Source organism: Octopus sinensis, linkage group LG9 (assembly GCF_006345805.1).
Source record: "Octopus sinensis linkage group LG9, ASM634580v1, whole genome shotgun sequence".
Classification (NCBI taxonomy): Eukaryota; Metazoa; Mollusca; class Cephalopoda; order Octopoda; family Octopodidae; genus Octopus; species Octopus sinensis.
Genome location: NC_043005.1, coordinates 32,137,662 through 32,150,165, shown reverse-complemented (window position 1 = coordinate 32,150,165; position 12,504 = coordinate 32,137,662). Strand labels below are relative to the sequence as shown.

General features: G+C 38.3%; 1 protein-coding gene across 1 annotated transcript in view; it reads left to right on the top strand.

The window, feature by feature from the left end:
- The window catches only part of LOC115215616 (BTB/POZ domain-containing protein KCTD5), a 57,678-nt gene that overhangs the window by 32,065 nt on the left and 13,109 nt on the right, over nt 1-12,504 (top strand). The window contains exon 2 of the mRNA XM_029784842.2: nt 708-816. Within this exon, the coding sequence (XP_029640702.1) occupies nt 708-816 (109 nt within the window). The remainder of the gene's footprint in view (nt 1-707; nt 817-12,504) is intronic.

Here is a 12,504-nt window from a genome sequence, read left to right as displayed (position 1 = left end):
AGTTACAAGGAATCTATCATTAGTAGTGTTTATGTATGTATCTGCGCATTTGTGCCATCTTTAGAATATTTTTAATGGGAATCAGTGCAAAATCATTTGAAAATGTTTCTGCATCAGTTTTTTTTCTGGTTTAGATTCCACATACATCTATCTATATATGTCTACAGCTATATACATCTAAATCTCTATAGATATTCATTTACACACATCTACACTGACACATGAGTGTTGGATTTGTGTAAAGTCATAACTTAGAAACTCATTAAATCATTTTTCATGTCAAACATTTTCTACTTTTGCTACAAAATATTACAATTTGTTGTGTGACAGCCACTACAAATAACTATTCTAATTGTAAATTCAGTAACTGAACCATAGCAATATTTGAAATTGTAAATGTAAATCTGTTGTCACTGTTATTAACATAACTCGTAGTCTAAGAGCAAATCAGTGAGTTAACTCTTTTAGTTCAAAGTTGATGTAGCACTGTATAAACATTGCTAATTAACATTTTACACAAAATGAACATAAAAAACTTTTTAACCAATTTCCTTTCAAAGATAATGTTGCATTAGATAAAGATGTTGTATGCCATTAAGTTTTGTAAATAAAAGAGTTAAAAACATGTATTTTTTTTTGTTATTTTTGTTTTTTCTCTCTGATTAAATTGAGATCCTTATAACATTTAATATTTCTTTCTTCCTCAGGATGATATTGGAGCATTCCTAATTGATCGAGACCCAACTTACTTTGGTCCAATTCTAAATTACTTACGACATGGGAAATTAGTTATAAATAAAGATTTAGCAGAAGAAGGTACAGTTCTGAGATTTCTTACATTTTTTTCCTCTATGGGGCCATGAGATGTGTTGGGGAGAGAAGTTTCCACTTATTGGAGAAGATTCACTTGAATATGATTCCATGTTGTTGCATATGGTTAAGAGACTCATCATCATCATCATTTTATGTTTACTTTTCCATGTTTGTGTGGGTTGGTTAGGTCTTCTCTAACATTACATCTACTCATTTGTTATAGTTGTTTATCACCTCCTTTGTGCAGTTCAGCCTCTTGAGATTAACCTCCTTAGTTTCCCTGATATTAGACATCCTGCAGAACATACTTCATTTTGCTCCCGCTTTCTTTCATACATCTGTTTGCATTGCCCTTGTTTTACTATCATGTGACAACATTGTACATCATTTAATTTATATTCATCTTACCATCTGCCCTTCAGTCTGTAAAAGAATGCTTTTGTTTTCTATTCACCTTCTGGAATGTACTCCCATGATGACATGGGGGTACATTACAGAACCATGCCTTTTGGACACCATTTCAGCTTCCTTCATCTACCCTTGCAAAATGCAAGGTAGCCATGAGCCTCATCCTTAATAATAGAACTGTTCCTGATCCCCACATTGTAATTTAACATTTCAATACCTTGCTTAAAGTGACCATCATATCTCCTATTCTCCCTCTCTGTCGAGGGAGGTTTTTAGTTTTGTGAGTTACTAAGCTGTGTCACTGGTACTACTGCCAGCACCCAGGACATTCTGTTGACTTAGAGCTATATCATGCCGGAACTGAACACTGGAGGAAAACAGAGTACTTTGACCTGATGGATTCTGTCAAAGGTTCTAGGAACATCTATCATAAACATTTTTGCCGCAGGAAAACTTGCTGTAGGAAAACTCGCTGTTGGAAAACTGGCCATAGGAAACTTTGCTGTATAGGAAATTTTGCCATAAGATAATTTCAAAGATATGGCAGGCAACCTGATTTAGAGAAAATGCAGAAAAGGCAGCTCTGGGATGATGAACATTCAATGCCGAAGAGAAAAATCAAACAGCATTTCAACTCTGTGTGACCATATGTGTGAATGTGTGTCCATGTACAAGGGAAGTATGTGAATGTTTGTATGTGTGAACTAGCATTCTTTTAATAACAAACAATCTCAAAAAGCAACCACTAGATAACATTGACAAGTGTATTAGTTTGAATTGCCCTTGCCAGCTGTTCCACCAATTCCTCCAGCATCCTCATCAAGCCCTGAGCCCTCCTTTTATCCAATAGTTTCACACCACACATTGCACTCACAGTCCTTCTCAAAATTGCCATTTCACTTTCCCTCAGACACTGTGTCTCACTGCCATACAGCATTGCAGATCTCATGCAACTCTGATAAACCCTTCCTTTCATCTTCAAGGAGAACCTTTTCCCATATAGTAACGCTCCACATTCCCTGAACTTCACCCAGCTAAGTCTTGTTCTTGCTGTCACAGCTCCTTCACATCCATCCTATCTCCCAAATAACAAAACCCTCTTACCATTTCCACCTCATCACATAGCATTTCCACTAGTTCCTCCAGCCCTCCACAAATAAAATCTCTTGCCAGTATTGGGGTCACCTTCTTCATTTTCGTACATCTACCATGAATCCATTTCCCACATTTCGTACACAACACCACATTTGCCATTACAACACCATATTTGCCATTACCCTCCTCCCACACATGCCACATGGATCTACTTACTCAGTAACACTTCTCATCACCATCACCTTTGTCTTCCCGAGGTTTACATTCAAACCCTTGCTTTCAAATGCCTCCTTCCATTTCCAAAACTTCTCCCTCAATCCCTCCATCATCTCACTCATCAGAACAAGGTCATCCGTATACAGTATTTCCTTTGTCAATCCCTCTTGCACCCTCCATCACTATATCAACCATTATTGCAAACAACAACAGTGACAACACAGATCCCTGATGCACTCCAACTTTCACTGCAAACTCCTCCAACAGTTCTGATCCAACTCTAACTCTTTACCCCTTCATACAAACTCATCACTGCCCTCACTATTACCTCTAGTACACCTCTCTTCCTCACTGTCCACTCAATCACCTTCCTTGGAACCCTATCAAATGCCTTCTCCAGATTAACAAAGCACATATACAACTCCTTCTCCTTACCTTGGTATCCCTCTTGCAATCTCCTTACAAAGAGCACTGCATCTTTTGTCCCCTTTTGTAGCATAAAACCAAATTGCATCTCATCCACATCCACCGTTTTCCAAATTCTCATCTCCAACACCCTTTCCACAATCTTCATTGCATGCTCCAATAACTTCACTCCCCTATATTCCCCCCAACTCATCGCATCCCCCTTTCCTTAGTGCCCAGTCATCTGGCATTCCTCCTCCATCCAGCACACCCTCGCAGAACTCCATCAACACAACAGTCCCTATCTTTCCACTTGCAGTTATCATTTCCACACTTACTTCTGATGGACCAGCTGCCTTTCCTGTTTTCATTTCCTTCATTGCCTCTGCTACTTCTTCCCGACTAATCCTCTCCACTGGCCCCTTCACTACAGCAGCTTCCACCCTCTGATCTCATTCATTCTCCTCATTCATAATTCCCTCCATATGCTCTTTACAAATTCTTCTCCTGTCCTTCTTACTAAAATTCAGCCTTCCATCATTCCCCCTCGACATCTCTTCCATCTTTTTACATTGATTTCCTAAACCTAACCATGCTATCAGGGTTCTCATCACCCTCCTTCCTCATAGATTTTGCAACCACCCTCTTTGCACAATTCTTCATGTTATACTTGGCTTTCATTTGCTCAGTCCTTTTATTACATAAAGCTTTGTGCACCTCCTTCCTCACTATTGCATCCCTCACCTTCTCATTCCACCACCATGTATCTCCTCGATCCCTCCTACCTTTCATCCTTCCACACACTTTGTCACATGCCTTTAATACCCTTTCCTTAAAAGCCTTCCACAAACCCGGTGCATCAATGCTTACCAGCTCCCCAACTCTTTCCTCAAACCTTGCCTTGTTTCTTTTTCCTTCAGTTTCCACACCTTTCTCCTCTCAACTGTTCCCTTTCTCACACACTTTTTAACTTTCTTTTTATCCAAGTCAGCAACTACCAACCTAGTATTGTCTTCACATCTCTCAGACACTTTCTGTTTTCCATGCCAGCCAACACAAAATCAATCTCTGTCTCATTCGCTCCTGCACTGAAAGTCACATTCCTTTTCTCTGTTTTCCTAAACTATGTGCTTGCCACATACAACTACTTTTCATCACAAAACTCCAACAACATCCTTCTTTCCATATTTCTCTTCCCAATTCCATTTCTTCCATGCATACCCTCAAAGCTATGGATCCATTTCCGAATATGTCCATTAAATTCACTCATGCCTAAAACCAATTCATCTATCTTAGCTAAGTCCCACCCACTCACCATTTCATTAAAGGACCACTCTCTCTCTCTCAGCGATCCCTCTTCCACTTTGCAGGCCATGCCCACAAATCAACCTCACCACTTCTAATACTACTGTCGGCATCCTGTCACTCTTTCTCCTGACCTCCACCACCTTCTCACAGATTTTTTCCTTCACCAAAACTCCCACACCCCCAGTCCCCTTGCTATTTCCCCGACCACCACAACTTGTACCTTCTTCCCTTGACCCCTACAAATCTTGCACCCTGGCCCCTCCACCTAGCCTTCTGTACACAGCACACATCCACCCTCCTCTTCCTCAATTCCTCACAAACCTCAGTTCCCCTTCCATGCAGATTGCCCATATTCCAATTTCCCAACCTCAACCCAAGCTTCTCCTCAGGCCTTCAGCCATCGTAAGGCAAGTCATGCTTGCATGACCCAGGATGAGGGTTTGCACCTTCCTTTTTGAGGCAACAGGTGCAGCCCACTCCAGCCTTTGGGCTGGCTGGCTGGTGCTCATGCATTTTTGCTATTGTCATGAGGCTTTTTTGGAGCTAAATTTTCTATGGGACGTATGCTCTTGCTTACCTCCAACCTTAGTTTCTGGATATGAGTAGTCCCAAGACCATGGCCTCTACAAAAGCTTTTAAGAAATGTGGTGGAAAACTACTAGCTCAGGAAGGCAAGGATGTTACTCCCTGGGACCCCTTTTGGACCCCCCCACCACCTATGTTCAAATCTCACCAATGTCATCTTCTTTCATCCTTCAGGAGATTGATAAAATAATGTACCAGTCAAGTCCTGGGTTAGTTTAATCTCCTGCTAATCTATGCCATCATGCAAATAACTAATATAGTTACAGTTGAGTTCAAATTGCCACTCAACCATAAAGCTTGGGGAGGTGACACTCTGGTTGAAGTATTTTGCTGCTACATCTATACTATCTCTCTCCCTGTACCCCATTAAAATAATAACACAAAAGAAATGGTTAAATTAATGTTAGGGAAGAGATAGAGACTTCACGTATATATTTCTTTGATTACTATTGAGGAAGGGCAGTGCATGACAGAACCCTTAGATCTTTGTTTATAGGTTTTCCATGAATGCTTGAGTTCCAGTCCCACCAGGATTAACTACGTCTGTCATTCTTAACATTGAACTTGATAAAATAAACTATCAGATATAATTGCCCATATTTGTGTCCCAGTGTGTACAGGTTGGTTGGTTAGTTAGTTATTATTATTTTCATCATTGTCACCATCATTGAGTGAGAGAGCAGTACATGCCATCAAAGTGACACTGGGGTACAAATATACGAAACTCAATATACCCATCATGACTACCTGTCTGATGCACATGCATCACAACCATATGTGTGTGACACGGTGATCTCATATCTAGATAAACAGTGCATGACCTTGCAGGTGGAGGCCTAGTTAAAATTTTCTTCAGGGCGAATAACCCATCCTACTCAAAAAGTCCCTGAATAAGGGTTGTTTAAAGATGTTGAATGAAACACCCACATTTTCAGAGGTGAATTATTCAAACTCCAAAGGATTCCCCCGAACACATGGCTATGATGCTCCCCCATTACTTCTGCTGTTCAGAGATGTACATATTGTCAGCCACTAAGGAACATATATACTCAACTGGTTAAGGTCAAGCAACTGACAAACAAATCTGTGGTATTGAGCAGAATATTTGCTATAGCCCATCTTTTACATCAAGACTAAACATGTACATTATAAGATCAGGGCAATTATCATCATCATCATCATTATTATTAAAGCTGGCGAGCTGGCAGAATTGTTAGTACACCAGGCGAAATGTTTAGTATTTCGTATGACACTATGTTCTGAATTCTAATTCTGCCGAGGTTGACTTTGCCTTTCATCCTTTTGAGGTCGATAAAGTATTCTAGTCAAGTACTGAGGTCAATGTGATCAACTTATATCCCCTCCCCCAAAATTTCAGGCCTTGTGCCTACAGTAGAAAGGATTATTATTATCATTTAAGGTAGTGAGCTGACAGCATTGTTCGTACATTTGGTAAAATGCATAGTGGCATTTTGTCTATTTTTACATTCTGAGTTCAAATTCCACTGAAGCTGTCTTTGCTTTTCATCCTTTAGGGAGTGGGTGGGGGTCATTAAGATAAGCAGTGGGCTTGATGTAGTCCACTATTTCTCTTACCAAAAATTTCAGGCTTTGTGCCTATATTAGAAAGGAGTATTATTAAAAGAGCTGTGGCTGGCAGATAAAATACTTAGCAGTGGTTAGTTTGTGGTGAGTTCAAATCTTGCCGTGGTTGACTTAGCATTTCATCTTTTTAGGATTCATGAAATAAGGAGCCAGTCAAGTACTGGGGTAATTTAATAATAATGAATATATTGTTTACAGTGCTCCAGTGCACTGTATCTCATCAGCAAAGGTTAAAAGTGGCTGCAAAAAGCAGACATATAAGTCAAGTGAAGAAAGACAGGATAGTGAACATCAAGAGATCCATAAAGAGAAAAGGGTGTACAAGTAGATCAGGAGTATTGTTGTATTTCAGGAACTGTATTCTAATATATCTTTCAAATATTCTAATATTTGAAAGATACAGTGTCCTGACAGTTAACAGCTGATGTGGGTAGTTTATTCCACGCTTTTATTATTCTGAGTGTGAAAAAATGTTTTCAAAAGTCATGGATGCTACGATGATTTTGCTTTTGTAAGCATGTCCACCAGTACTAAAGGGTGTTGAAATGCTGTAGGTTTTGCCAGAAAATATGTAGTCGCATAATTATTTTAAAAATCAGCAGCAGCAGAAGTGGTGGTAGTAGATGGTAGTAGTGAACTAAATGCCACTGTTTGGTTTGTCTTTTTGCTATTAATACAATGGTAGGGATGTACTAGGACCTATTTAACCAGCTGTACCACTCACTTATAAATGTGTGACATTGAACTACTAAGAAACCACTATTATTGTCAGTAATATTATTTATTAAAGTGCCGAGCTGTCAGATGCGTTAACATGCTGGGAAAAATGCTTAGCAGCATTTTGTCTGTCTTCATGTTCTGAGTTCAAATTCTGCTGAGGTCGACTGCCTTTCATCCTTTCAAGGTTGATAAAATAAGTACCAATTGCGTACTGGGGTCAATATAACAGACTTACCCCCTTCCCCAAAATTGCTGGACTTCTGCCAAAATTCAGAACCAATATTATTCACACTTGTTACATTATTGAAGACTGGATCTTTTGACATGTATGTATCATTTTCATGGATTAATACTAAATCCATTCAAAACTTTCATTTTTAGCTGTTAGATCTGAAGCACTAAGTGATGAGGAGGCAGTTATGCCTAACTACTAAGGAAAGTGAGTGTTGTCAGTGATCTCAACTGAATATAACTGGTACTGCAGAGAACTAGGAACGAAGGGGCATTTAGAAAATCACTCTACCATCCTTGCCAATTCTAATTCTATTTTCTAATAATATTGAAGAATTTTAAAGGGTGTAAAAGAAAAGCTTTGCAAACTAATTCAAAAAGCTAATCTCACTTTTATAGCACCACTAATACCACCATGTACATTACCTTTACCTTCATCATCTACTGATTCCACAGCTACTTTTACCATTAATGATGCCATCAATCACCACTACTACTACCATAGCCACCACACTTTCTACACTATTTCCAACACCACTGAATTACTTCAACCATAGCCACTGTATTTATCACCCCCATTGTACCACCTGTACCACCACATCTACCATCACTTTCACCACTGCAGTATCCTCCTCCACTCCCTTCCCCTCCCCTTCCTCCTTGTTCAATAGCTGTTGAATCAATACACAGAATCTAATCTGGAATTGACAAAGCCAGCAGGTATTCTGCATGCACGTGCGTGTGTGCGCGCACACACACACACACACATTAGTAGAGAGGAAGTGATCTATATACACAGATCTACAAACACATATATTATATTTGTGTATATTTTATGTATATACATGTATTTTATTCTGTGTGTAAATATTGTGTAAATGTATGTATAAATGTGTGTCTGTCAGTGTATGGGGGGTAAACGTACACACGCACACAAACAAGTCTTCATACATTTTTACAGATGCCATAAGTTAAGGAAGTGGCTGCAACAACAGTAGCAGCAGTAGTAACAGCAGCAGCAGTAGCAAGTTAGTAGTTGTTGGTGAGGGATGTGGTGTGTCATGAAGTGGAGCATGTAGTAAAACTATGTGGCTTTCTCTCTCATTAACTGAAAATTGAAAACAAACAATGGAATACTAGAGAGACAAAATAAAAGTCAAAAGACAGTGACATGTATGTTAATTATTCCTCTTTGGTTCCCTCCTCCTTCATCCCTTTTCATCAACTACTCACACCTTCTCAAAGTGTCTATTCTCCCTTTCACTATCTTTCCCTGTTTTCCTCTCTCTAACTTTTCTTCCTCACTTTATTATTCTATCATTCATCATTCAATCGACCCACCCATGTATTAAATACACATCTTATTATTTAATAATCATATACACATTACACAAATGGATGTAGACAAAACATTTTATCCTATTCACAGGAAATTACTTTACTGATTACTTCTGTTACCAGTGACACAACAGATGCCACCTGTGGAGCAGGGCTGACTAGAGGGGATATAATGGGCCTCCATCCTAACCCCTGTCTCCCATCACCCTTCCAACTCCACTCTACAGTCCTAGTCAACAAATTTTATTACTTTTTGTAAAGTACTATTGGTTTTGTTTTAGATTAATACCTTGTATGGGTTGCAAGTTTTCTACAACAAATCTGTGACCTGGTTTCAGATTAATTTACATCCTTAACTTTCCTCAGAAAAGGATAAAGGTTACACATTCTCCTCTGAAAGTCAGTTTTTTCTTCTTTTTTTCCTTTTTTAGATGTTTCAAACAATCATTGTTAGTTTTTATACACATTTATATTGTTATTTTTATTTTGTCATGTCTTGTTCTATTTATTGTTTTTATGGAAGGCCCTTCCTTCATACTGTCCCTATTGGTTTTGAATCAGTAATAAAGGAATTATTGATATTGTCATGGTTATTGGTTAAGTTTCGAATGTCATTTAATTTGTAAACATGTATAAAACTAACAAATATATAACACCAATTGTATGAAATAACTTCTAAGAAAATTGGCTTTTAGAGAAGACTGTGAACCTTTATCCTTTCCTGAAAAAAGTTAGCAATGTAAATTAATCTCATTTCATTAGCAGCCTATATAAGGAATTCGATTAAAAAAAAAAGCAATGACACTTTACAAAAAATTATAAAACTTATTGACTAAGAATATTTAGTCCTGTTTGAGTTCAAGTCCAACCACGTTCAAGTTTGTCTTTTACCCTTTCAGAGTTTATGAAATGAGTGTCAGTCAAGTAGTGGCATTGATCTAATCCTTGTTACTCCAAGACCAAATTTGTAGCCTTATATCTATATCTGCAATCAGTTGTTAATAGTGTGACACAAGTAGATGGTTGTTGAAATAAATGCCTTGTGGTATTTATTTACATGCCTCTAGATTATAATTTAAGGTTCTCTCAGTGGTGTGTTTCTACCACTAGACAGCATTATTGTTAAAAGCAATGTTGGAAGACATTTCTACTCTTTTTGTCAGCAACAATTTTTCTCCCCAAAATCACCAATTTCATCAACTAAAAAACACCACAGCACAAAATGAAAGAACCTTATAAAAGAGTGGGGAGACATATTGGTGTTGGTTTCAGTGTCATTGATCGCAGGTCTGTTCAAACAAGGCTCACTAGGAGATTAAACCACAACCACAATTACCACAATCTCCATATATATTTGATGATAAAAGTATAAATATAAATGAACCTATATACATAATACATACATACATCAGTCTGTCTGTCAGCCTGCCTGTGTGCATATGTATTCTCATAATGTTACATATATGTGAATGTGTGTGGGCATCTGCTATGTGTGTTTGTATACATGCATACACACACACACACACACACACTGTTTTTATGTTCACATTTTCCATGCTGGCATGGGTTGAATGAGATTAGTAGAGACAGTATTCAATAGCTGGATACCCATCTTGCTTCCTATCCTTCACTTGTTTTTCATGTAAGGTATGTTTTCTTCCACACATTACAGTGATGCTAGGAGACATGCTTTGCACATCACTTCTGATGTTTAATAAGAACTAAACATCAAAAATACTTTCCCTTATCAGCCCTACTCCACTAGGGGGTGTCTCTTTCTGTCATTCAGTTTTGGAGAATATTGGTGACAGTTTGAAGTAATCATTGAGGTAGCTTCCTGTAAATAGGATAAAAGTGTGTGCATGTTTAAATCTATGGTTTAAAGAGATGTACAAAAATGTCACCACTGCTCAGTGTCAGTGTGGAGACTAGGAAACATACACACAAAGATGTGCTTCCATGTTGCTTGTATCTGCTAAATTTTACAGATAAGGCATTGATTGGCTTGTGCCTGTTGTAGAAGACACTTAAAAGGTGTCATGCCTGTGCCTAACAGACATGCCTATACATACATGTACACCCCCCCCCATGTTTATCTTTTAGTCAGCAAGGAAGAACAATACCCATAATCCTTTACAGATCCTTTATTGACTGATGGTAGAAAAGGTATCCTTGAATCAGAGATGTGACCTGAATGATTGTATGTATTTGTTTTTGTCATATTGTTATGGTTGTGATGTGTGATATTGGAAGTGAAATTATCTAAGCATAAGTTGCTAACCATAACATTTTGAGTATTAAAGAGTTTGTAGTATTTATGGATGTTTTGGAAATGATTGGATATCAGTCATGGTGGTATTGACTTTACGATGAGTTAGGCCTAGCCACTAGATTTGGTTAAAAAGAGACGATGAGCAATGGCTAGAAGGATATTGAGCTTAACTTCATAACCAGCTGATCTAGCAAGCGGGGCCTCATATTAGTGAGGGGGGCCGGTGCGCATTGATGCCATCAAGAGGTAGGCCCCGAAATGGCACGCATTCTCTCCTGATGACCCCATACACTTGCTGGCTTCTGGTATACGGAGCTTTTGACTGGTAGCACTTGCATGTGCAAGTTGTTTGCAAGACATCAGCATATCATCAGCATCAATTTGGTCTTGTGCTCACACCATCTGATGTTTTCTGCCCTCATGAAAAGCCTGGTATATATACCATGTAAACAATCTTTAAGCTCCTGCATACTCCAGGTTTCAGCTCCACAGAGAAGAATGCTCTCTGCATATGTCCTAAAGAAAGTAAGCTTTGTTAACTTTGTTGAAATACCAAATGGTTTAGTTTGTTACAGGCATTATAGGCTCGTCCCTTGCATGTAAGGAAGTCTTTCTTACTGTCAGCACTGTAGGACCCAAGGCACAAGACAAAAGAGGAGATTTATAGATACATTCCAACAATATCTAGTATTATTGCTCAATGCAGAGCTGGCTTTAATGGCCTCTGCTATTGTGCTGAACAGTAAATGATATCAAATGTTATATTTTGGAGATGTTTATACCCTAATAGAGGGTGAAGACCACTTGACTATATTGATGTCACTGACAGAGATAAACATTAAATTGAGGATCTGTTAAAGCTAATAGGGTGTGAAATGATAAAATACTTCTTTATTGTGGTCACTTGAAGAATCGGCATCATTTTAACTTGCTACTCACTTGTAAACAAAAGACACAGAAGCTTACCAACAAACAATATGAAATACTGATTACTTCTAAGGTTATTCAATGTATCTAAACTCGGCAATATCCCAGACAGTGTATCCACAAGAATCTATTTTTTCATCAACAACTTATACAATTTGATGACATCTCCAAAATTTACATATACCCTGCCTCATGTAGATGGCATCACATATCTTCTCACCACTCCCACACACAGCTGTACAACAACAATAACAATGTCAATAATTGCATAGATAACTAGTTCCAAAGAAAGAGACTAGAAATAGCACCTTCCAATTTCACCATCTTCTTTATCAAGAACATCACACTCAACAACAAAGAGACTTCATTACACGCGAGTTAAAAATACTAGTAATTTTAGATAACACTTCTACAATATTCACAGCACCCGTACAAGACATATTGACAGTAAAGAAAGAATGATGCTCAAGCATACGTAAAGCACTCATTGGCACCACATCCAATCAACACTAGAAACAGTGTATTAGATCCATTAAGTATTACAGCAGCCCTGCCTGGATCTCAAATTGTTCTATCAGAAA